The sequence below is a fragment of the Poromitra crassiceps genome, assembly GCF_964638095.1.
Source record: "Poromitra crassiceps genome assembly, chromosome: 25".
NCBI classification, from domain to species: domain Eukaryota; kingdom Metazoa; phylum Chordata; class Actinopteri; order Beryciformes; family Melamphaidae; genus Poromitra; species Poromitra crassiceps.
The window spans coordinates 21414059-21440893 of NC_139649.1; the positions used below are offsets into that span (position 1 = coordinate 21414059).

Here is a 26835-nt window from a genome sequence, read left to right on the forward strand (position 1 = left end):
AATTGATTTGCTTGTGTTTTGTCTATTTGCATGCTCTTCCACCGAAAAACAATGCTGATTTATTTTTGCACATATCCAAAAACTGTAAAACGTTTTGCAGACATTCATTTAATTTGACAGTTATCGAGAGTTGATTTGCGTGAAGTTGTGGACCAGTGATGTCATTTGTGCATGAATGACATCACTGACAAAGTCTGCAAAACTTGTTTTCGGATATATGTTAGATCAGGTGCAAAATGAATCAGCATTGTTTGCAGTGCGTTGACCTACAGTAGGCCACTGTAGTATTCAAATCTCTTCACTACACTCTTTAACTTACAGCTCTTGCAGCATCCACTAGAATCAGTAGTCACTGTGCCCTGGAAAAACAAAGGCAGATTTCAGATTGCATGTTAGACATATCAGCATGCAGTCCAGAAGGTCCAGGTTATGAGCTGTGGATTGTTTGTTAGCGTGGGTGAAGGCAGAAGAACTCACAGGTTCACAGTCCAGTGGGTTGAAGGGAGGACAGGTGGTCTTGGTCTCCTTGGTAATGAGCTGTCCATTAATCTTCTCACAGGTGTATTTCACACACTTGTCATCAGGGGGCGACCAAGTCGTGTTCACCTGTACCACCATGCGGTTAGAGGAGGAACACATAATGGCTTTATTAGATAGTGGGAGAGAGGGATGACGGAGGTCCTGGGCCTCGCTCGCTCACACAGTGCGTGACCAGGCCAAGGTATGGCACAAAATCCATCAGCTACCCTGAGTATCTGAGAAACATAAACTCCATTTTAAACATAAGCCACTGATTTCCTGAGTCGATTCAATATCGATATTTCAGTTACAATACCAATTTTGCTTGGATATGAAAGAGATTCTGAAAGAACTAATGATGTAGATTGTACAAGGAGCCCTCTAACCTGATGCATTAGCATGATTAAAAATATGAATGTTTACAGATGTTTATGAGCTCTCGTTGCGCTAAGAACCAAACCACGCGAGTCTAACAGGGTTAAAGCTTCAAGCGGGAAAAGGCATTATATTAAAAGATCGATATTGCGAATTATGAATTGATATCAGTTCCTTCAGATGAATCTATCATTTATATATCGATTTATAGATCGATTTGTATCGATATATATTTTTTAACCTAGCACTACTACACATACCCCAAAACAACAAGAAATAGCTATGCAACAAAGTGCATTGATTACTTTGCTACTAAATGACATCACTCTCTCTCTCTGTCTCTGCTGTCTAGCATCAAAATGACATCAAACACAGAAATAATTGGAAGTCGTGAATATGTATAGTCATTTATATGCATCGTATTGTATGATGATGATGCATTGTATGATGTCTGAAGGCTTTCTCTGAGATCTGCTGTTCCGTCACACAGACACTCACCTGGATGGTGGTGGTCGTGTTGTCTGGCAGGTTGACAACACACATCTTCTGAACACATTTCCCACAGCACTGGCCAGAGACAGGCTGGTACTCAAAACCCTGCAGGACGAGGAGACAAGGCAGATGAGGTGAGAGCTCTGAACACATGTGCCACAGAACTGGCCAGCAGGCAGCAATCTTTCATTCGTGCGCATAGAATTGTGGGTACTCATGGGCATCCTCGAAATGTCTCTCTCCTCTGCGCTTGCTCTTATGACATCAGTGATGATGTCACAATGCCTATGACATCATCACTTCCAGTTGAGTGACACCACTTCTGGGACAAAGAAAATCGCAGCCCACGTCTTGCACCCTTTTATTTATGATGATGATGATGAAGATGATGATGATGGTGATGAAGATGATGATTGCACTTGGGTAAGAGTATGAAACGTAAAATGCAGTCTGTATGTTTGTCGGTACATGAGCGAGCATGCTGTACATCTGAGCAGGCTTTGTTGCAGACAGCACGTGTGCAGGTGTGTGTGTGTGTGTGTGTGTGTGTGTGTGTGTGTACCTCTGAGCAGTCTTTGTTGCAGACCACAGGTGTGCAGGAGATGGTGTGCAGCTTGGTCTTGCTGTCCACAGAGCTGCTGCAGTCACAGACTTCACAGCACTCAGGTCCTGATGGTGGGATCTTAGAGCCGGGCTGGGAATACAAATGCAGCCTGATCAAACTTGCTGCTCAATTCAATATTCTTCATTTAGAATGCTGGTTATTTATTAATTAATTAATTAATTAATCAAGGGATATTGACTGTGTTCTTACCTGGTACTCAGTGTTGTTGTAGACGCACACCGCTTTAGGAACTGGAGAGACAAACAGAAGCCAGGTCAGGGGAATTCATACACTGATCGTGACTGTTGTTCCTGAAGAATGTTTTAAAGACACAACACTAGTGCCCTCTTGTGTCTGGAAACATTAATGCAAGATTCTAGATTCAATAAATCTATTGCCATGTCAACATAGTTGATAGGAATTTGTCTTGGTTCACTCTCAGACAAAGACAAGACAATGCAGCAGCAGCACACAAATACGTAAAGAAAAAACATCAAACCCAGAAAGTTTAGGCAGTACCCAGCAGCATCGTATCCAGTGTAAAGTGCTATAGAGGTAATACATAATAATGATTCAGTGCAAATTCAGATGCCTTATGGCTTGGAGGTAGGTGCTACCTCTGAAGCGAGATGTTTTGAGACTTCATGCTCCTGTATCTCCTGCCTGATGGGAGGAGGTTAAAGAGGTGATGTGCCAGATATATATATATATAGATACAGTATATATATATATATATATATATATATATATATATATATATATATATATATATATATATATATATACAGTGTACATCGACATTGGAGTCACATACCGCACTGGTAGGAAGCGCAGCAGCTGCCACTGGTCCTGGTGATGTTGAGCTGGAACCCTGGTTGGCAGGTGATTGTGTCAGTGGGACACAGATTGACATCGCACTCTGTTGAGGGCAAAATGACGGGATGAGTATCAAGAATGTCACTGTCGTGTAGCTCATTAGCTTATAGCTATACACTTTTTACACCAGTTAAGTCAAGTCAAGTCAAATTTTATTTATATAGCACCTTTCATACACAAGGCAATTCAAGGTGCTTTACAAAAAAATAATCGAAAAAACAAGCAGCAAAGCAATGCACATATAAAAAACACATAAAAAACACAGCCGACAGTTTTAGTTCAAATATATACTCAAATTAACAAACATGAAACATTATTTCTGTTTTAAATAAGTTACAAGGCACTCTTCAGTATTATTATTACATGTACAGTCCATTTGTTAGAAATGTACAGGAATCTTTTTTTAAATTACAGGCCGAGAGAGGCAGTAGTTTAGTAGCAGTTAAAAGCAAGAGTAAACATAAAGGTCTTTAGCTTGGATTTAAAAATAGGCAGAGTAGGGGCAGATCTAATGTGTTCAGAGAGTTTGTTCCAGTTATGAGAGGCATAGTGGGAGAACGCGGCTTCACCATGTTTTGATTTGGTCCTCGGGACAATTAGTAGACCAGTGCCTGAAGAGTTGTGTGCACATGGATTTTTAAGCCTGTTAAATAAATAGCCCTGAGCCTCACGTTAATAATGTGTATAAAGAGGCACATTTTCCATCTGTAGCTGTAGTTTTCTAGTCATTCACCTCTACTGTACATCACCAAGTGTATATAGTGACATACTACATACTACAGAGTAAACATGCAGTGAAGTTACAGCAAATGTAATGTGTCTTCAGGGTCCTAGGGTCCTAAAGTCCCCCCCCCCCTCCGGCTTTTTCTCCCATTTTCTCCCAAATTGTACTTGGGCAAATCACCCCTGCTCTCTCAGTCTTTGCTCCACCCCCTCTGCCTGCCGATATGGGGAGAGGTGTAGGCTAGCACATGCTTCCTCCGATACATGTGCAGTCGCCAGCCACTTCCTTTCACCCTGACAGCGAGGAGTTTCACCGGCAGGACGTAACGTGTGGGAGGGTCACATTAATCCCCCCAGCTCCCCTCCCCTCCGAGCCAGCGCTAGTGCAGCGACCAGACCAGGGCCGTTTCTCAATAAGCGTTCTTGTGTGTTCTTGCGTTCTTGTGTCCCTGTGAAACGTCATCAGTCGCAGCCCAAGTACTGTTCCAATACAAAGTTCACATTTTGCCAAGAACGCTTAAAATTCCCGGATGTGTTCTTGACATGCCCACTTTACCGAGGATGCTCTGGTTGGTGACTTGTGTCAACTTGGCAAGGCAGATATCCCAGAATTCATTTCGGCATAAGCGGAGGCAGAACGCAGCAGAGAAGACGCCATAAGCTCCGGGAAGTTTTTTACAATTTAAAGTTTTATTTCATCACTAAATTCATTTCTGATTACTTTTGATGCCTACAAGCAGGGTAGTAGGTTTCAATAAGTGCCACTTTACGAACATTTATCGTGAAAAATGGCAAAAAAGCTCCAGAGCACAATTGGCTGAATCTAAATCAGCCGAGCTTTTTATTTGTGTAGTACTGCAGGCGGCCTCTGCGCTGGTATTGCGCGATACCCTCAAGAACGCATCGTCTCAAACTGCCAACAGCGTTATGTGTGCTTGTGACCTAGCAAGTTCATTCTTCCAAGAACGTTCTCCCCAAGAACACAAGAACAAGAATGCATTCTTGGTATTGAGAAACGGCCCAGGACTCATACCCCATCGGCTTCCCTTCCCACCCGCAGACACGGCCAATTGTGCCTGTAGGTGCGTCTGGCCAAGCCGGAAGTACCGCCGCCGGGAATTGAACCCGGGTCTCCGCGGTGCTTTTACCTCTACACTACCCAGACGCTGTGTTACTCACCACAGACAGGGCAGCAGTCCTCTGTCTTGTTGACCAGGTGCTGGCCAGGCTTGGTGCAGTTGAGGCTGGGTGTGAGTGGGCATGTGATAGGCTGGCACTGGATGCTCATGGAGTCCTGGTCACACATGCACTGATTGCAGCCACTGACCCACGTGTCACCAGGCTGGTGGAAGGAAGAGCAGAAGGAAACTGCTCAGAAACAAACATCACAAAGATCACAATCTGTTGTATGAACTCATGTTTTAAGTAGAGTTCTCACCTGCTTAGGTTTACCATCAGGTCCAACGCAGTCTGAAATGCAAACAGAAGAAAGTATTTATAGATTAGACAGCATAGCAGTTTAGACAGAGCAAATGCTCGTGAACTTCGTTACAGTAGCCTACTTAAGTTTTTCAGGTACAGTACTTCATCCACCACTGACTATGTTCCCTTGAGCCAATGCAGAGCAGCGTGTGTGAGGCAGGCCTTACCGCAGGAGACCACACACATGTCATAGACGGTGTTGAACAGAGTGGTGTCAGGGGGGCAGAAGCAGCCCTCCTGGGTGTTGGAGCTGTTAGTAGATGGCTGCTTCCCTGCCTCGAACTTCTTGTTGTACCTGATGTGGAAATTGCAAATGAGATTAGTAAAAGTAGATTTTTTTTTTTTAAGATTTTGGGGGCCTTATCACATAAAACTAGACGGCAGTTGAATGCTTAAGTTTATGCAACAGTTGACTTTGTGTTCAGCAAGATAATCTTCTCAATTGAGGACCACCTCATTTGTGAAGATTATCTTGCTGAAAACAAAGTTCTCTGTTTCATAAACTTTTGTTAACCACAGACCTCATTTCAAGCATTTAACCAAAATCCCCATACACAAATCCCATTGACTTACAGGTAGCAACTGTAAGTGCTAACATTAAGGTCTTTCAGACTCATTCCTGTGGTACGATTATGCACCGTTTGGTGATAGACCACGCCCACCACCACACCCCCTGTTGGCCAGTCAACATATGCAAATGTAACAGCTTTTGGAGATATCTTGCTTAGAGATGGATGGATGTATGAACATGCAGACAGACGCAGGGGAAAAACATGACATCAGTGGATCAGGCCTACCTGTCATTGCATGTAGGCTGTACAGCTGGACCACAGGCCTTATACACCTTGTTGCTTGGACACTTGTGCTCTGTAGGATGGAAATTATGTTTAAAAAAACATTCTGCCCGGATATTATATATTCATGCATTATTATTATTAGGCTATACACAATTTTCAGAACTCCAGGAAACAACTGGGCGTTGTATCAATGGTATCGACTTAAAGGAGAATTTCGGTATTTTTTAAAGCCTGAGCCTGTGACCATTGCAAAAATAATCTTGTTTTGTGGACGTACTGTACGTGCAGGCTGCCGAGGCAAGTGGCCGCGAGCTTGGTCAATGCTGCACCAATTTCAAACAAATTCTGCTAGTTGTACATGAAAAAATATGAAAAGAGGGGATTGAAAAGATCGATTAATATGATTAAAAAGAGTGGAAGTCTCACCACACCACCACACGTTGGTGGCGTTCCTCCAGTCGATACAGACTCCTGCACTGGAGCACTCCGTGGCGTAGGCCTCCAAGCTGCAGCAGGTGCAGCTGTCTTTGCAGGCCGTCACAAATGCTGCCGGCGGCACAAATGCGTGGCACTGCTCGAAAACACTAGAGGGCGCAAACAAACCAGGACAGAATGTATTAGCATGGTCAGGGACAGTATCCAAATTTCATTTTCCAAACGATTTTAACTGCTTTTGAATGGTCTCTGTGAATGGTTATTATGATTGGTCTTGGGTTGGCATTATCTCTGAGCCATAAAGGATAAGGTCACCCAAAAATGCTAATTCAGTCATGATCTACACACCCCCATGGAAGGAGGAGGGTGACGTTTTTTGGTCCACAAAATATTTTTGGAGTTTCAGAGCAAAGCACTGTTGCAGAATTCTCCTAAACTGAAGTGGATGGTGACCAACTTTCAAACATAAAAAAAAAAAAACTCCATGGTACTCATCTGGTGTAATCCAAGTTACCAGAAGCCCTGAGATGCCAAGTTGACTTGAAAGTACATAATTTACACCCTGCAATCTTCATTGTAGCCATGTGCTCTAAGAAGGTACAGTAAGATGCGGATATTGTAGTCTGCTACAATATTCCAGCTAAAAACGGTGTAAATGATGTATTTTCAAGTGAACTTGGAATCGCAGGGCTTCTGAAGACTTCACCATCCACTTCAATTGTTTAGGGCACATTCCCAAAGTGGGGTATGCGTACACCCAGGGGTACTCGCACATCAGGGGTAGGCCAAGAAAAACAAAATCTGTAGTGCCCTCTGGAAATACAGCCACCAAGAGGTTGAATGTTTGAGGGCGTACAGGACTTTAAAATCTTTTGGGACCACTTGTCCCAAGGGGCACGGTGGCTCAGTGGTAGAGCTGTCGCCTCGCAGTCAGAAGGTCCTGAGTTCGATTCTCGCCTGGGACACTGTGGGCGCTGTGGTTGTGTTCCCCCCCATATCTTCAGTGCCTACTGCCCAGGTGGGGTATCTCGTCGTAAGGGCCTTTCTGTCTGTGTGGAGTTTGCATGTTCTCCCCGTGCTCCCCCAGGGGGGTTCCTCCGTATATAACCCCCCCCACTAAAAAACATGCAGAAGATCAGATCGTCATCGTCATCCGACCAGTGACGACAACATCCGAAGTCGGTCCCCGGGCGCTGTACGAGAAAGCGACCACTGCTCCTGGCCTGCCCCAGGAGGAAAGGACAAAGCCAGGATGGGTTAAATGCAGAGGACAAATTTCACCGGCCACCGTCAACATGTGTGTGTTGTGGCCCTCCGTGCATGTGTTGTAGTGTGTTGTGTGACAATAAAGACGGGCTGCCGTCTGAAAATCGTTTTTTTTTTTTTTTTATCGTTTTTTTGTTTAGGAGAATTCTGGAACAGCGTATTGCTCTGAAACTCATTTTTGGGTGAACTTCTCCATGAAGCAATAGAATGTGGTGAGTAGGTCTGGCGAAAGCCCTCTATATTGTGCTGGTTCTCCTCACCTGCTAGTTAGGATATCACAGAGTTTGCAGGGCGCTGGTGTCGATATGGGGGGTGCCGAGGAGGCACTGGCAGTGGTGGAGGAAGGTGGTTTGGTGGGTGGGACTGTGGGGGTGACACAGGGAGTGCCTGGGACCTGCCACTCGCCTGCAGAGATTGGGCACTCCTCGATCTGGCCGTTGGGAGAACGGCAGTCGTTGGCCTGGGAGTTGTCACAGGTTCCTGGGAAGGGAGATTGAGAGGAGAGATGAGCAACTTGAAGCTAGGGCAGCCATTTCAGCATCCACCATAGACTGGCTCTCTTTACTATTTGATGTCCAGGAAATTTGAGTCCATTCATGGCTATGTGTCTTCACAGTCCTCAATCACGTTTAGTGTGCCGCAAGGGTCCATTCTTGGGCAAATTCTGTTCTTCTTGTATATGCTTTGTTTGGGTAACTTAATTATAACTCACCACACAGTCCTTCAGTATTGCTGTTGAAGAGAGAATAGGGCAAGTCGATGCTGAAGGAGGAACCCCTGTAGACCACTTGCACCTTGATCTCCAGTATCTCCAAGGTGATCACCATATCTGTGCTAGTGAGGCGCAGGCCAGAATTGCTGTAGGCAGGATAGATACGCTTCTGGTTCACATACACCTGAAGGGTAAGGAGAGAAACAGCACATTAGGACTACCAAAACCAGCAGCATGTCTAACTAGATTTGATACCATATATTGAGACTAAGGATGTACCCCAATGCCATGGGCCATGTTTGACATGTCCATCAGTTGTTAAAGGAACACTCCCCTGATTTTCAACCAGCTTTGTATCATTGCAAAATCAGTAGTATATCTGAAAACTGTAAACAGTTTGGCAGGCATTCATTTAGTTCGACAGTTATTGAGAGTTGATCTGAGTGCAGTTGTGGACCAGTGATGTCATTCATGCACAAATTCCATCACTGGTTCATAACTTAACTCAAATCAACTCTCAATAACTGTCAAACAAAATGAATGTCTACAAAACTGTTTACAGGTTTCAGATAAACTACTGACTTTGGAATGATACAAAGCTGGTTAAAAATTGGCGGAGTGTTCCTTTAAGTTTCTTCAAATGAATTCATATCATTACATTACATTATGTCATTGTGGATGGCCACAAGATAAAAGGCCCATTCTGTTCTGCAATATAGGACTTTGATTTCACTCGTTTCATTTACTACACATTATTGAAAACTGAAAAGTGATCATTATTCTGTAGTGGCCCCCACCGAGTCAGATACGGGAGCATAGCGAGACAAAAGCCTTTAGACAGTTCATAAAACCTAGTTTAGTTAAAGAGAGAGAGGGAGAGAGAGAGAGAGAGAGAGAGAGAGAGAGAGAGAGTACAGCATGAGGATGTGGAAATAATAAATATTCGGTAAGAAAATACAACATTTGCCGGATTGCCTGTGGCTTCCGTATAAACCATGCCCACAGATACAGAGACAGATCATTTTGTTGGTTGAGCAGATACAGATAATGAGCGTCTCTGTACACCTCTAATTGAAACACAATAAAATCAGACTATAGACCTATACTGACACACTAATCTTTCACCGATCAATGATCAAATCAATAATAAAGTGAGATATTGACACTAAAACAAAGTATGTGTTGACAAGGTTTAATGGCTGCTCACCACATTGACTGATGTCCCGAGGGTCTTCATCTGAGTCAAGACAACCTTGTAAGACAGGTAGTCGATAATGAGAGCCTGGGGACAGAATGTGCTGTCTGAGGGGTCACAGTAATTGTTGTTCACTATAATAGTGAGGTTGTTTTTAGGAATGATCTCTTTGACCAGATAGTAAGAGCAGTTCTCCTTGAAACTGTACGATTTTCCATCAAATGTCATGTAGCGTGATCCACCCGGGCTGCTACACACACCTGTAGGATGAGAAGATTCATGTAGTATAAATAGTACAATAGTCGAAAGGTGCACACCGTACCATAGATTATAGTATAGCTAACTTTGTAAAATATGTTGCAGACTGTAGGTAATTTGATTGAGGCAATGCAAAATATCCAAGACAAAAGTGGAAAAAGTACAGTAACTGCCTTCTGAGGTTACATTTAACAACTCACATTCGCATTCATAGTGGAAGCAGCATCCAGACGAATCAAAGACCTTGAAAAGCTTCCGTCCATTAGCACAGAGTGGTTGCTGAACTGTGGGACAGGGAGCAGGCGTCTCAATGACCTGGCCTTTGGTGCACGTGGCTGTGGTGCAGTCGTTAACCTGCCAGGACTCTCCATCCTGGGTGAGGATGAACAAGCAGTTACTCAACCATGCAACAAAGAAAGAAGAAGAAAATATGCGGGGGTACCGCGCGGTACTGTAAAACCATAAAACTTCAATTAATAGCTCAGGCGTTTATTTACCAAAACATGTAGCCAGACCCCGCATCTATATGGGACCTGCGGCAATTTGGGACTTGCCTTTGAATTGAAGTTTTACGGTATACAATGTAGTTCAAATGGCTTCGCAGGTTGCCAACAAGCATTTAAATGAATAGACGTGTTAAATATTTGACAAAATTAATCTTTAATAGATGGTTGCAGGCAATGCAAGAGTATATTTGAACCGTAGTACGTGCAAACGTATATACAAACTTTGAGTGATTTGGGTCTGCATAGCATAACAGTAGCTACACAAAGCTCTTCTCCTATACAGACAAAATACTCTAGGTAGTTGAAATACATTACATAGATAAAAGGAAAATAAAGTATTGACAGCCTTCTTGGAAGCTAACCACATTTTATCTAGGCCTATATTGTACCTTTCTGGGTGAATCCACGTGGGTGCAGTCTACAGTAGTTGTAGGTGAGGGTGTTGGGGATGAGGGTGTTGTGGAACATGGCTTGGATTGTGTCTCCACTTGGCAAGACACTCCACAATACGCACTGTAACACCACCCTAAACCATCAGTGACATTATACACCAAGTCCCCTGTGGAAATGAAAGACATGTGGAATATATGAACAAAAAAGAGACACTAAAGAGAGATATCAAAATGTCTCTGATATTCAAGACATTCTGCATGCTGTAATAAAAAAAAAAGCTGAACCAAGGCACTCTTCAAAGATATTCTGCATGCTATTGAAAGAAGACTGGTTCTTAAACTATGAACAAAAACAATGAATGACAATATAGCAAAACACACACACACACACACACACACACACACACACACACACACACACACACACACACACACACACACACACACACACACACACACACACACACACACACACACACACACACACACACACACACACATATTTGTGAATTGGACAAGAAAGTGGTATATCACTCACCAGGATGATATGATGTTCCATTGACGTTACAGGTACATACGCTGGATGTTGTAATTAGTACTCCAGTTGTTGTGGGCAGCTGTGAAGTACCTGGTCCAATAGAGGTTGAAGGCTTGAATGTGGTTCCCTTTGTGGTTTCAACTGGTTTGGCAGTGGTTCCCTTTGTGGTTTCAACTGGTTTGGCAGTGGTTCCCTTTGTGGTTTCAACTGGTTTGGCAGTGGTTCCCTTTGTGGTTTCAACTGGTTTGGCAGTGGTTCCCTTTGTGGTTTCAACTGGTTTGGCAGTGGTTCCCTTTGTGGTTTCAACTGGTTTTGCAGTGGTTCCCTTTGTGGTTTCAACTGGTTTTGCAGTGGTTCCCTTTGTGGATTCAACTGGTTTTGCAGTGGTTCCCTTTGTGGTTTCAACTGGTTTGGCAGTGGTTCCCTTTGTGGTTTCAACTGGTTTGGCAGTGGTTCCCTTTGTGGTTTCAACTGGTTTGGCAGTGGTTCCCTTTGTGGTTTTTGATGGTCCACTAGTTGTGGTAACAACAACAGACGGTTTGGAAGTCACAACTGTTGTTTTGGGGCCTTCTGTTAAAACCTCAGGTACTGAAGTGGTAGTTTCAACAATAGGTGTAGTGGCAGCTGTAGTTGGGCCAGTAGTTTTAAACTTTGGTGGCTTTGTTGATACGGTTTCAACTGTTGTTGCCTCTTCTGTGGTTGTTTCAACTGGTTTGCCTGTAGTTCCCTTCGTGGTTTTTGATGGTCCACTAGTTGTGGTAACAACAGTTGGTGAGGTCGTAGTTTCAACAGCTGTGATAAAATCAAATGTGTCATTTTGTGATCAAACCCTTAATTAGTAATAACCAACATATTCATATTATCACAAAAATAGACACTTAGTTTGGGCCCTATCTTGGTACAGGCGCTATCCGTTTTTTAGCTATCCGCTACACCTGTTTGTGTGCCTTAATGCCTGCCTTATGCTATCGTCCCTGCAGGGATGATAGCAGTCCGCCTCTCGCAAGTGTCTAGGTGTTATGCTGAGTTTTGCACCCCTGCCACCAAACGCATCCCCACCTCACGGGAGCATATTGTAATGATTTATAGAGAAACGTAACTGTTTAAAAATGATATAATTGTCTGGGTAGATGTGACCTCCCTGTTTTTGAAGTTGAAAGAGCCCCTGAATATGGTGGGGATGCAATTCTCGGCAGGGGGGCGGAATTGGGCACGCCATCTCCCGCAGGCGCAAATTGGAGAGGTGCCAAGTCAGGCGTGCCAAGCCCTGCAAAATGCCAGCGCAAATGGGATTTGGGCGGTCTCAAGCACCAGAATTATTCACAGGTGTGGCCAGGCAATTCCTTGGGCGTTACATCAATCGAACCAAATCAGATTCCCGTAATCGCTGTAATACAGTTTGCTTGAGGCATGCAATATGCTGTAATTCTCTCCCTGCGTAATTTGGATAGGCCTATCTCACAATAACACCATCACATCATATACCTGTTAAAAACATCTGTGATTTGATGCAATTTGGATTATTTTGTTGACCGGGAAATGGAAACGTGTTTGCAGGGGGGAAACGGCGGAGACAAGAGAAAAGATGGGAGGATTTAGAGTGGACTAAATCTAAACTCGGTGAAACAGTGAGAGCTGCGTGTCGAGGACAGAGAGAGATGGAGAGAGCTTGTCAACAGATCATCTGTGGTGCCAACGACCCTCCGGGTTATGGGATAGGTGAAGGTGAATAGCCTAAGAGGCTACAATGTCCAACAAGTTTTCTCAATTAATTTGCCATTAACCCCTCTTTGCAATGTGATCAAAGTTTCTCAGTGAATTATAGTTGATTGCCTCACTGAATTATCTGTTAATACCCAATTTTAGGAGCAGAATTAGATGTCCTGGCGTGTCACGTCCATGCGTAATGACGTATCCAAAAGGAATTCCTCTGCACTGCACTGCACAGCGCGGAGATTATGATGCGCTCAAGCGCAGCGGGGTGCTTTTCAAAGATCTTAGTGCAAAGTAATTGCGCGCATGCTGACGATAGGAGAATGCCATCTGTGTCCCCACATTTTGTGGGGACACGCCTTGTTTGGCATGTGGCACGCCTACTCCATGCATGTCCAGTACAATTATACCAGGCATAGATGTAATAGCGTTGCAGGGAGAATACAAATGCGCTTATGCACGCCCCCAATTTGCATTGCGCATGGCGTTAAACAGGTGCAAAACAAGCACAAACGCAAAATTACTGCTTTTGCGATATAGGGTCCATATAGGGTCCATTGTCTACCTCAAATTGAAAAGTTCAAAAATGTTTCCAACTTCCAGGGCACAAAAATTCAACAGTCTCAAAATGTTCTGTGTCATATTTACATCTTTCCTTCCCTACCGGAGTACCTGTATCTCTAACCATAGTGTTCTCCAAAAAAATGGCCTTTTTATTACCAGGTGTGGAGAACGTGAAGATCTCTGTAACTGTGCTGGGCGCAACTGTGGTGAATGGGGTTGTAGTAGGTCCAGGGGTTGTGGTGCGTTCGCATGGGTACGTGTCCCTGGTTATGGTCCCATTGGCTCCACACACAGCTGTGATGCAAGTTCCAACCCCATCCGTGGTGTTGTAGATAGTCGACCCATATGGATAGGTTTTCCCATTAACGAAGCATGTGCACTCTGCATATTCAAAGTATAATTGTTTCTGTCAGTAGCAGATATACTGGTATATGTAAGTAGATTGTATATGTTAATGGGTTTGAAATCAATGTTCTTCTTACTGTTCACATTGTATTGGCATCTCATTCCAGACATTGTACAGGAGCTTTGAAATAGAAGGAAAATGGTCTTTGTAATATTGTTTTTGTGGTATCAAATTCAGATTTTGAGCATGGAGAACAGCACATGAGTGTTGCAATTATTTCAGAAAAAAAGAGGATCATTGATAGACAGGCAACATGCAAAAAGCTGCATCATCATAATAGCTTACATGTCTGGCACAATCAGTAAGCATACTGACAACCACACTGATTTCTATGCAGGACTTGCCTACACAAATAAGGGAATAAAAACTAAAACGTCAAACAGCTCAAACTAAACTAATCAGGGTGGTATTGGATCATACTGTAGTCCCTTGACACATGGTGGTCCTCCTGAACTTAAAGGCCGGCTTTACCGTGAATATATATGAATATATATTAATTCTTAAAAAATCTTAAATTTCGAATCCGTTGAAATTTTTGAAATTGCTTGTTCACAGCCAGAGAAAAAAATAAATGGAAAAAAAAAAAAAAAAAAAAAAAAAATTGGGCCAGGTGACGCGTTTCGCGTCGAAACGCGTCACCTGGCCCATTTTTTTTTTTTTTTTTTCATTTTTTTTTTTCTCTGGCTGTGAACAAGCAATTTCAAAAATTTCAACGGATTCGAAATTTAAGATTTTTTAAGAATTAATATATATTCATATATATTCACGGTAAAGCCGGCCTTTAAGAAGTTAAATTGGGTGACAGTAGAAAATAACAGAAGAGTATTGTATTTGAAATTGAGGTTCACTTCAAAAATCCTGCAAGGTAATGGGCCACAATTATTTTAAAGACCCTGGCAAACAAAATGCACCAAAACCTTCCAACTGTGTAATTGAGGGTCTTAGGTGACTAATTGTAAGACTAAAAAGTAGGAGATATTTGTTTCAACCCAAATCCTAAATATTGCTATTTCCCCGTTTTCGCTGTTTACTGAGGCTGGGGTTGAAGTGGGCGGTGCTTAGGGCTCAGAAATGACCATATCCCATCATAAAGGGATATCCAATCATAGAGGAGACTGAGATGTTACTCGCGCATGCGCTGTCATTTGGCATTTGCCACTCGCCCCAGAAGGCCGTTGCAGAGTGCTGAGATTCAGCTGCTTTTGACACAGCGGGTCGGGAGAGACCTCCATCTCCAGGGAGACACACATCAGGCTTATCGAGGTGCTTACGCAGAAGAGCAAGGATAGTCAGATGAGTTGTTTGTGTGAGACCTACCAGTCGTTACAGTTTTCTGATGGAACCTTCTCTCCGACACTATAATGGTTGCCTTGATTGTCATAGCAACCACACTGGTCCCTGGCAACACATTTCATGGTGTCTTCATCAAAGTAAGGTTTGGTAGGAGGGCACTGGGGATAGCAGCCTGTAACACCATCAGAACATTATCAACAACCTCAGTAACTGTAACAGTAGGGACTACAATACCCACAATGCAATACAGGAACACAGAGAAAGAAAGTAAACACTGACCATGTGCTTATATTACCGAGATTATGAATGATACAAAGTCGGTTGATTATTGGTAAAGCCATCCTTTAAGACTCTACCTTCCAGTGCTGTGATGAGGTTAGAACAGTTTCCTGATGGGCTCCTGCATGTTCAAGTTCAAGTTCAAGTATATTTATTGTCATTGTTAAATTGCTCCAACAACGAGATATAGACAAGCATCTCCCTGAGACGTACAGTGCAACACCAGGTAAAGTGCATCGGCCCAAATAATAAATACATACAATAAATAAATACATTATTCTATAAAGGCATCAGAGTTAGTGACTGTTCAGAAGTGCATGTAAACAGTGAGTCCAGAATGTTGTACAGAGTTCGTGAGCAATGAGTGTGAAACAGTCAGAGTTGGTCAGAGTTCATTGTTCGGGGGGGGGGGGGGGGGGGGTTGTGTTATGTTTCGAGGGGTAGTGTTCAGCAGGCTGACAGCTTGTGGGAAAAAGCTGTTAAGCATCCTGGAAGTTTTAGAGCGGATGGACCTGTATCTCCTACCTGAGGGCAGGAGGACGAACAGATGATGAGCCGGGTGAGATGAGTCCTTGATGATACTGAGGGCACGGCGCAGGCAGCGGGAGGAGTAGAGGGAGTGGATGTCCGGGAGGGAAGTCCCAATGATTTTGCCCGCCGTTTTGATGACACGCTGCAGAGCGTGCTGGTCTGCTTTGGTGCAGCTGGAGAACCACACTGACAGACAGTATGTCAGCACGCTCTCGACGGCACATCGATAGAAGTTCACTAGGAGCCTCTGTGGGAGGTTTTCACGCTTAAGTTTCCTTAAGTAGAAGAGGCGTTGCTGTGCTTTGCCAATCATGGCGGTTGTGTTGGCGCTCCAAGACAGCTCGTGACGATCTCCACTGCCTCCCCGTTGATAAACAGGGGGGAGTGGTTGTGGTGGCTTGACTTGCGAAAGTCTATAGTGTATGTATGTCTTCATACACCGAGCTCCACAAGGCTTGTAGTGCCACTCACAGCCATCGGGGGTGTTGTAGTAGTCACAGAACATAGCTGCGAGAGACAAAATAAGTAGCCAACATGTTACCCCTTGCTATGATTAGGGTACAGACAGACACAATGGTATTCTACTGAATCTAGCAGTAACAGTGTCACGGTCGGTTTGGTTAGTAGCCATGTTTGTCACATGTTTGAGCGGATGATTGGCTATGTACCTGACTTGAGGGCGTGCCCGACCGCATGGTCGGGGGTTATTTCCAGTAGGAAGTAGGAAGTGAGAGAGTTGGGTGGCGCTGCATATCTTGCGGGGTCCACCCGCTATGCCGACCACCCGCTATGCCGACCACCCGCAATGCCGACCTTAGGTTTAGGCGTGGGGGTGGGAGAGGTTAGGTTTTGGGTTAGGGTCTGGGGGAGGTTAGGTTTAGGCATGGCATGGGGGGAGGTTAGGTTTGGCGTGGGGGCTGGGAGAGGTTAGGTTTTGGGTTAGGGTCTGGGGGAGGTTAGGTTTAGGCATGGGGGGAGGTTAGGTTTGGCGTGGGGGCTGGGAGAGGTTAGCTCCACCGACACGCTGCACGCCGCCTCGCTCAGCTGGTTCTGCTTGTGGGCTATCGGCATTGCGACCTGTCGGCACTGCGACCTGTCGGCACTGCGGCCTGTCGGCACATAGACGCGGCACCATATCTTGCTTGCATGCCACGAGGATGCAAAGGAAACCAGAACCCCTAACCAAAGACTATGACCAACTCAACTAGATAATCCGTATTGTTTATTTCCTTTTGTGAGTCCATTAGGTTATCATTAATTATAAAACGGCTCTCTCAAATCAAGCAATCTGATTGGTTCACAGCCATCGTATAAATCCCGTAACCCACTCCAATAACCCATGGCCACGCAACTCATAACCCATGGCCACGCAACTCTCTTACTAAAAGGCTTTGGTTACAATGACAATGTAAAAAAAAACAAATGGCGGAGACAGCTGTCAGATCCTTGTGAATCGATCTTCGCTTATAACTTTACTAATACTTTGCAGAAAATTATGTTTTGTACAAGAATAGATGCAGGCTAATGTCTTCTTTGCAAAAAAAAGGCTGTTAACCCCGCATTTAACCCCGTAACGTTAGTTGGTGTCGGGCTTTGCAGAAAGCACTCAGCTTCTCAGCAAGCCCTGAGAATGCAGCGCTGCGGCTCGAGCTGCCTGTCGGGCTTTCCAGAAAGCTCTCAGCTTCTCAGCAAGCGCCAGGATTGGCCAATGTCAACTTCAGTCTCCAGAACGATCCAATCAAATCACCCGCACGTCTATCTTCTTGCTAGAGGTCCCGCCTTACAGTAGTGTTTCAACTGACTCTATCAGAATACGATGCCAGTCGGACTTATAGTATTATTATTATTATATTATTATACTTGGAAACCGTTTTATAAAAGCAATATAGCACTCGAGCTGCGTGGTGTTGTGGAATATATCCCGCTGATGTTATCCCACTCGGCCTGCGGCCTGCGGCCTCGTGGGATAACAGCTTATCAGCGGGATATATTCTCCACAACACACTTGCTCTCATGCTATATTGCTTAAGTAACCACCCTCCTCACGTTGTGAAGTTAAAATCAAACAACACCACCAGTACCGACCGTACTGTCGCGGCCCTGAAAGCTGTACCAAGGGGGCGGACAACCACCACCCGGGGGAACTATGAGCGCTGAACAGAGGTATGTGCTTCAACCTCACCGAGAAGTTATGGTTGCATTATGCTAACGTTCACTCAGACAAGCACTATTGCTAAGTGTCCGGCTAACCGGCTAGCTGGCTAGTCGAACCCTTGACCAGTGGTTCTCAAACTTTTTCCAAGGACCACTAAACTGACACAAATAACACCATGGACCTCCAAGATTATGTCCCAGGGTCCCCCATCTGATGAGATATTTTGCTTTTAGATGTTTTATTACAGAAAGTGTATGAAGCCCATGACCAACATAGTCTGTCATTGTGTTACTTATGGATGGCATTATAGTGAAAATAAATTATTCCACTTTTTGCTACCGCCTCAAGGACCCCTGGGGGTCCCCGGACCCCACTTTGAGAACCATCGCCCTACACTACAAACAATGTTAAACTAATGTTAAACTTAATAACTAACCACTAGCAGGGACACCCAACAGTGGAGCTACATATTATTAGCGGTGGTTTTCAACCGTGTTCTAGCCATCTTCTGGCTTAAAGCTCTCCTTTTGCATTAAAACTCACGGCAGATCCTTGGAGTTCTCCAGCTGACACAGGCTCCAGCTTCATTGCAGGCTTTGGCGTAGGCAGCCACAGCAGTGCAGAAACACTCACAGTCTCCACCGGTGTCACACGCACACGAGTCTCTCACACAGGAATCATAGTATGGACCAGGGTCCACCTTAAACACACAACGATGAATTGTTTATTTCATTGATAAAAGACGAGAGCAAAAAAAATAAGATGCCGGGCGTCCGGGTAGTGTAGCGGTAGATTCCCTGCCTAGTGCCTACCAAAACGAGGGTTTCAGGTTCGCAACCTGGACCTTATGCTTTAAATATTATTTTTAAGTCACCCTGATGAGTCTGATTTGATTACCTTGCCTGAACGATCATTTGTTTTGAACTGCAACTTGAAAACGAATAAAGCGGGGCATCTGAAATGCTTGTATTTACATCTTGTAAATATCTTATTTTCTATCTATTTTCTATCTTATTTTATTGTGTGTGTGTGTGTGTGTGTGTGTGTGTGTGTGTGTGTGTGTGTGTGTGTGTGTGTGTGTGTGTGTGTGTGTGGTTATTGCCATAGTTACCTGTGAATGACAGGTCTGGAAGGTGATGCTGTTGATGATGTTGCACTGCTTCTGGGACCAGGCTGACCGGTAGGGGTTGGAGATACACGGGTTACTGACCAACTGGGCATTGGGGCAGCTAGCTGAAGCCTTCCAGCTGTTACCAAAGCCGAGAACATCGACCACCGTCTCAAGGGAGCGCGTGGTGAAGTCATTCTTACTATTGCCATCATAGTTTCCACACAGACCACAGACTTGACCCTAAGGAAGAATAAACCAGATATAGAATTCACTGCTACTGTATATCAATTGGTCTATTGGCACTAGACCACTGATCACAGAGAAGAGAAGGACATACTGTATATCTTCTCATCTTACTATCAGGAATATGCCAAAATGTTGGCATGTTGTTCAGACTAGAATTACCTGGTCCAGTTGTTTACCTGGTACTTTGCACTGAGTTTGATGAACAGGCTGGTTTTCTTGTCCCACATGAGCACAAGTCCCGGCCTGATCGTCACCACCAGGGAGTTGCCCATCTTTCGGACCTGAGGGGGGAGGACCTTGCTGCTGCCCTTTACCACCTGGAAGCCGTCGTCTTTGAGCTGGAACTCATTACCCTGGAAGAATCCATTGAACATTAACATATTTTAAGTGTGTTTCTGAACCAATCATGTCAACTGGATCAGATTCTCACAAGAAAAGGATGACAACAAATTAGTTGTTTAGTGTGATTTTAAACTGTTTTTCAATTCTCCTACAATTTTATATTGCTACATTGACCTAATGTATAAACAGCCAGGTGTCTACAGTGTAAGTGTGTTGTGTTTACTGCACTGACCCCCAGGAAGATCTTGATGGCCTGTGAGCAGGTGGTTCCTGTGGTTCCACAGGGAATGTTCTCACTGACCACTCTGAAGGACGCACACACGTGCGCGCACACACACACACACACACACACACACACACACACACACACACACACACACACACACACACACACACACACACACACACACACACACACACACACACACACACACACACACACACACACACACACACAGTACATATTTGACACCATTCCTACCCATCTGTCTGTCCATCCTTCTTTCTGTACATTATGGAGATGGGTTGCCCTAGCAACTTCTCAGCTCGCATGATGGCTAAGCTGGAAAAGCAACTAGCCGGATTTCGTCAAACTTAGCATTTTAAAACAATAACTGCTAACCTCTTAAGCAACTAGGATTCCGATATGTTAAGTTTGTTCCATCTGACCCTACCGAAACCTTCAGAATGCAGAAATAAGGTCAGTTTAATGCCTGACACGGGATTCCACAAGTTTAAGTTGAGAGGAAGCTTTTCCAGCGTAGCCGCCAGGCGAGGGGAGAATTGCGTCTGAGGCTAGCTAGGACCTTACCTGGAGGAGGGTGTATTCACACTGGCCACTGAAGTCAAACCTCTTATCGTCAAATGTGATGTAATGTCCATCGCCATAGATGACACAAGTCCCATCACATTCATTGGTGGTGCATGTGAATTTCCTGTCACTGCAATAGCTGCGTAGACACAGACCATACACACACTTTCAAACAAAAAAACATTTTTAACTCTTTAAAAGGTGCAATGTGTAATATTTGGATATTTGCTTTCTAGTCAAGTAGATTTGGTAGTTTATTACATGGTAGCAAAACATTTGCCTCGGGAGTCTTTTTCCAGGTCTCCCCAGCTCTACTTCCTCTTCCTGGACTGAGGGCAGACTCGAAGCTACAGTGGCTCACTAGTGCCTCTTGAGGTATTACAGGAAAGGACTAGGGGCTAATTGGTGCTAATGCTAATTTCAGTAGATCTCCGGAACACTTAAAGTTAGAAACCGTTGTTTCTCAATGTTGTTTGAATTGAACTTATGAACTTAAATTCTGGCAAAATCTTAAACATTGCACTTTTAACTTTTTGCACATTTTCATTTGCTAAAGAATGATTTCAAAACATATTTAATTGAATGCTTTTGCTAGTGTGATCTGATCTGATCTGATCCAAGTACGCTGTCAGAATTACACTTACAGCAGCCAAAACTATGCAATATCTGCAAAATGTTTGTAATGTAACATGATAATATAAAATATAATCTGAGTGTTTTTCTGCGCACGTCCATGTGGTTAAGCTGGTGTGTATGTGTGGTGTGACTGAGGCAGTCTTGTAGTCAAGTTGAGTCGGACTCGTGTCAGAGTCCTGGAAAGTCATTTTCAGGTCTCGTGACTCGGACTTGGACTTGGACGTCAGCATTCATGCATTCGGACTTGGAAGTTGGAGATAGGGGCTTGGACTTGTTAAAGTCGAGCTGAACCCAAAAATGACTTTTCTTTTCTTTTAGTTCAAATACCTGGGTATGCAGTGCACCTATTTAATAATGTATGCAAACAAAATCACAACAATCTAATTTCTTTAGTTTTTCACACTTTTTCACATCAAAAGTTCATTTTTCAAGATTTCATTGATAACAGTAATGTACAGTTTGCTGACGTCACCTAGTACTATCAAATTTCTACCCCATTTCAACCTATCATACATATCACGACATGCAGCTGTCAATCAAATCTTCTTTTTCAGGATAATTTTCTCTTCCAAATGAAGTCGAAAATGGCGCCTAGTGCCTGTCATCTGGCAGAATTCCTATCTCATAAACTAACTACTAACTTGGCCAACTGTTAGAAACATGAACAAAAAACAAAAACTATAATCTCTAAGAATGCAAAGAAATGTAACTGGCTCATTAAAACGCGCATTCCAGGGATATCCTATCGTTACAGCAGCGATAATGGCGCGCGCATCCGAGAGCTTGGTTGTCAGGTGTCGCACTTCGGAGATTCCAGGCCGACGTGCTGCACTCTCCGCTCGGCAACACGAAGGCAGCTGGCTGCCTGCGGGTCGCTGAGCTCCACTCCTCCCGTCAAAAGGCTCTTCCCGAGGGGAGCGCCACGACACACTGAATCCCACTCTATTTGGAGGCGGAACACGCCAGGATTGGCCAAAGCCCAATCCAGTCCCCAGAATTGTCAAATAAAATCATCGACGTGATACTATGACCCGCCTCTCAACCTGTCATCTTAGACAAACTATGTTTTCAGTCTGAAACGGACTCATTATGCACGTGACGAACAGGTTCAGTTCGACTTTAACAAAAGAGGGGAGAATTTCAGTGCTAGAAACTAGCAATGACAATGCTCGCCCTTGCACCGGGCATAAGATAGGGCCCATATACTGACTTGACTACAACAGTGGACAGAGGTAGTGTACAGACCAGGTGTTGCAGAACACAGTGAGTGTCTCTCCAGGATGGTAGAGCAGGCCGTTGTGCAGACAGGGACAGCTGGACTCCTTGACGCAGCCTCCTGTCCCATTTGACACCAGGCCAGCAGGGCACATGCAGCCAGAGGTGCACGCTGTACTGATCTGCAGCACACATGGGAAGGAAGGACATGAGTCAAACAGGGTCTGTGCATGTGCCTGTGTGTGTTAGGGTTAAAGCCCCTGCACCAAATCCACAATAACCTTCTACCTGTGTATTTATTTATTTATCTTTTTAATGTGTGTATTGACACATTTCATTCTCTCTCAGAAACAAAGAGTTATCTACTGATAAATGCTGTTGTTAAGTGCACTAAATGTTTTTTTTTTTCATTCATATGTTTTCTTTTTCTTTTACAGAGTTTAGTTTTTTGATTATTTGTGGACATTTATGTAGTTGATACATTTGTTTCACAATGCAGACAGCATTACTGTTAAATAAATGTTCATTTGAGTTCAGCAAGTTTGTGTCTCATTTGTTATTATTGAATTGTTGCATTTTATCACGTGAAGAAAAAGAAAAGAAAAACCCAATATTGTATATCAGCGATCGCCTGCCCTGCTTTCTCGATATCAGCGTCGGCCATTGAAAAACCCATATCGGTCGAGCCATAATCTTGTGTCATTGTGTGTGCTCTGTTATACTTACACAAGCCATGTCCATAGTACTGCAGCTCTTCTGACACTCTGTCCCAGTGGTACCAGGATCGGCAGTGGAACAGTCAAAGTAAACCATAGGAGCAGCACAGGAGGGTGTGACTGGATGGAGAAATAACAGAGGAAGGTTGAGAAGCATGAAATACCATAAATATCACTGCCTTCATATTGTAGGGCCATATGATTTCCACAATGCAGAAGAAACGGACAGAATCATGGAATTTGGTAATAAAAACATGGAATAGCGCAGAATTTCCCATAATTTGGTTGAAATTCATAAAAGTAGGCCTAATTAATTATCAAAATCAAGAGTACCTAATTATTGTAGTAACCTAAAATATGTCATAATTGTAAAACAGGCCTAGAATAATAATTACATTTTTTGAGACGGGGGTCAAAGACAGGGCCATGAACATTGCAACAGTCAGTAAATTTAGGATACCAATTCAGCTCCAGCATACTCAATTGCCTGTGATGAGTCATGCTCGTTTAGACCTACAGTATTAGTAATGTTGATAGGCTAATTTAGACTTAATAGTCTGTGTTGCCTTCATGATAAGGTTCAATTATGTTTTGCGGCTCCAGACAGATTTTTCTTTCTTTCTTGGCCAAAAGAATTCACGGTGATTTCAATGGCAAAACCAGTTTGCTGCTCAGGTACTCAGGTTGCTGAGAAAAAGCAGCTGACTGCACAACTTGCTAGCTAAACTGGAGACCGCAGCAACGCTAGCCTCTGTATGGTGATGGAGCCATAACCTGACTTGAGGCCTATTTCTATTTGGAAACCTACCTGGTCTTGTCCTGCACTTGAGAACTCCTTGTCTGCAGATGCTATGAAAAGAGGAGAGGACATGAACACAGTAAGCATCATCATCGTAGCCGTAGCAACCTATATTGGGAAACGGGAGGCCGTAAAATGGTGGTTCGGCCGCCATCAAAGTCTGACCAGACTTGATCATTGATAAATTGTGATAGAATGCTATTTGTATTTGATTATTATAATGTAAGTCCTGACCCCATAAAGGCTATTACACACCAAGAGCTACCTGAATAAACAGCACAAAATTGTGAGGTGAATTTTGACCCACCTCTCAATCACAGCAACAAATGATGTACTTTTCGGAGGCAAATTTTCATATCGGAAAAAATATGTACCGCACTTTTGCTCACTGGAATTTCGCTGTTGGTATGCACGGTTACATTGGCTGGATATAGGTTCGAAAAATATTATTGACGTGCGAATTAATCGCGCACACAAAAACGCCCCTGGTGTGCAAGGACATAAATGCGCCAATCTTGCGGTGACTCTGTGCTTACCAAGTGGAGCCTTCGTTGGTGACAGTCTCTCCGGCAGGGATGATGGTGTCCTTATCGTAGCAGGGACACTTGGCGCTGGCCACGCAATGGCCCTCCTCGTTCATGTAGGTTCCCTCGGCACAGCCACAGCCGTCCACAGGGGTGAAGCTGGCCTGGCAGGCGTAGTCTGCCTGGCTCAGGGAGCGACAGCTCCGCCCACACGACGTCATGTCGTAGCTGTACACAGTGTCTGTTGGGCAGTACTTCGCGTAATAGCCTGGTGGACGAGACGAGAAGTGAGTTTGTCAAGTGTGTGAGATTTAGGGGTCAGTGTTGGGACTAATTAGTTACAGACCCTATTTTTTTTACCATTTTGTACAGACGCTGGAAGTCATTTTGTATTGGATACCTTGTTCATCGCCTTGCAAAGCATGCTGGCATACCTGGCGGCGGACCACAGTGACGAGAGGAGGGGCCAATTTGAAATCGACCAATTCAAGAAGGAAAGACAGCGAGACAGCCAATCAAGTTGTAGCTGTAGCTAGGGATAGGAACATCATAGAGAGTCGGAGTTCAAGGGGTGGATAGGGGCAGTGGCTTGGGGGATATGGGTCGTGGGAGGGGCGTGGTGAGGGAAGGGGGTGGGACTAGGGAAAAGGGGCCGTAGCTAGGGACAGGTAGGTCGTAGAGAGTTGAGGTTCGAGGGGTGGGTAGGGGGAGTGGCTAGGGGTGTGTGGGTGGTTTAGGGTCAGGGGTAGGGTACAGGTAGGGATAGGACCATTTTCCATGTTGAAAATGAACGACATCTCACCACAGATAGTTGTTTACAGTGTGCTGTTTACAGTGTGCTTCTCACCACACATAGTTGTTTACAGTGTGCTTCTCACCACACATAGTTGTTTACAGTGTGCTTCTCACCACACATAGTTGTTTACAGTGTGCTTCTCACCACACATAGTTGTTTACAGTGTGTTGTTTACAGTGTGCATCTCACCACACATAGTTGTTTACAGTGTGCTTCTCACCACTGATAGTTGTTTACAGTGTGCTTCTCACCACACATAGTTGTTTACAGTGTGCTTCTCACCACACATAGTTGTTTACAGTGTGCTTCTCACCACACATAGTTGTTTACAGTGTGCTTCTCACCACAGATAGTTGTTTACAGTGTGCATCTCACCACAGATAGTTGTTTACAGTGTGCTTCTCACCACACATAGTTGTTTACAGTGTGCTTCTCACCACACATAGTTGTTTACAGTGTGCTTCTCACCACACATAGTTGTTTACAGTGTGCTTCTCACCACAGATAGTTGTTTACAGTGTGCTTCTCACCACACATAGTTGTTTACAGTGTGCTTCTCACCACACATAGTTGTTTACAGTGTGCTTCTCCCACACATAGTTGTTTACAGTGTGCTTATCACCACAGATAGTTGTTTACAGTGTGCTTCTCACCACACATAGTTGTTTACAGTGTGCTTCTCACCACACATAGTTGTTTACAGTGTGCTTCTCACCACAGATAGTTGTTTACAGTGTGCTTCTCACCACACATAGTTGTTTACAGTGTGCTTCTCACCACACATATGGCTCATTTCCACCACATTTTACTGCCCTGTACAGCTCGTCACCACTCGGCTCTAATCGTATCAGCCCTATGGACGTTTTGCTTCCACCGCGGATCATCCCCCCCCCCCCCCCCCCCCGCCCACAGCTGGTCGTCTAAAAATAGCGACCGCATATCTGTCCTTCGGCTATAACATAACGTTACAATTAAATCCATCCACAGAACTTTTAAACTGTTTATGAAATACTGGTGCCTCTAAATGACCTACAGTGTACATGGGCAAATGTGACAATCGGCCAAGAGAAAGATATCACAGGCATGCGCTGCGCTGTGTGGGGACGGGAGAGGTGCAACAGAGTGAAGCCTCTACCCCGCAGCCTCTCACCAGGCAAGACCGGGGCTTCCAAACACCCGCTGCGGCCTAGCGGAGCACTGCAGCCTCCACTCAGCTACAGAGCTCCCTGAGCGAGCAGCAGACTTTTTTCTCAGACAATTGAACACCCGCCACGATTTTATTTCACCGGAGGTGAAGGCAGCGACACAAAATACTGATGGAAATATACATAACAGAAGATAAGGTAAGCCCACTAAACTGGTATGCAGCCGCCAGCATTGCATTGACAGTCAGTAGACAGAGTAAACACGATTCTCTCTGACCAATCAGTAGCCATCAGAGTTTTACGTCACCATTTGGGACCTACTCGCCAGCCCGAAGTACCCCGACGAGGCAGGGACCAAAAGTAGCACGACTCGGCCTCAAATC

At 44.3% G+C, this 26835-nt stretch overlaps 1 protein-coding gene across 1 annotated transcript in view; it reads right to left on the reverse strand.

Annotated features, from left to right (window-relative positions):
- LOC310798159 (mucin-5B-like) overlaps window positions 1–26835 on the reverse strand; it is a gene marked incomplete at both ends in the record, with an annotated part of 58426 nt that overhangs the window by 1554 nt on the left and 30037 nt on the right. The window contains 29 exons of the mRNA XM_083660634.1: window positions 320–359; window positions 478–606; window positions 1393–1491; window positions 1949–2080; window positions 2201–2241; window positions 2805–2909; window positions 4769–4931; window positions 5028–5059; window positions 5239–5366; window positions 5869–5938; window positions 6295–6452; window positions 7830–8049; window positions 8282–8465; window positions 9489–9736; window positions 9935–10106; window positions 10630–10799; window positions 11171–11962; window positions 13604–13710; window positions 15171–15318; window positions 15951–16463; window positions 18655–18811; window positions 19223–19462; window positions 19645–19821; window positions 20043–20126; window positions 20622–20760; window positions 22503–22654; window positions 23199–23308; window positions 23997–24037; window positions 24524–24779. Of these exons, the coding sequence (XP_083516760.1) occupies window positions 320–359; window positions 478–606; window positions 1393–1491; window positions 1949–2080; window positions 2201–2241; window positions 2805–2909; window positions 4769–4931; window positions 5028–5059; window positions 5239–5366; window positions 5869–5938; window positions 6295–6452; window positions 7830–8049; window positions 8282–8465; window positions 9489–9736; window positions 9935–10106; window positions 10630–10799; window positions 11171–11962; window positions 13604–13710; window positions 15171–15318; window positions 15951–16463; window positions 18655–18811; window positions 19223–19462; window positions 19645–19821; window positions 20043–20126; window positions 20622–20760; window positions 22503–22654; window positions 23199–23308; window positions 23997–24037; window positions 24524–24779 (5007 nt within the window). The remainder of the gene's footprint in view (window positions 1–319; window positions 360–477; window positions 607–1392; window positions 1492–1948; window positions 2081–2200; window positions 2242–2804; window positions 2910–4768; window positions 4932–5027; window positions 5060–5238; window positions 5367–5868; window positions 5939–6294; window positions 6453–7829; window positions 8050–8281; window positions 8466–9488; window positions 9737–9934; window positions 10107–10629; window positions 10800–11170; window positions 11963–13603; window positions 13711–15170; window positions 15319–15950; window positions 16464–18654; window positions 18812–19222; window positions 19463–19644; window positions 19822–20042; window positions 20127–20621; window positions 20761–22502; window positions 22655–23198; window positions 23309–23996; window positions 24038–24523; window positions 24780–26835) is intronic.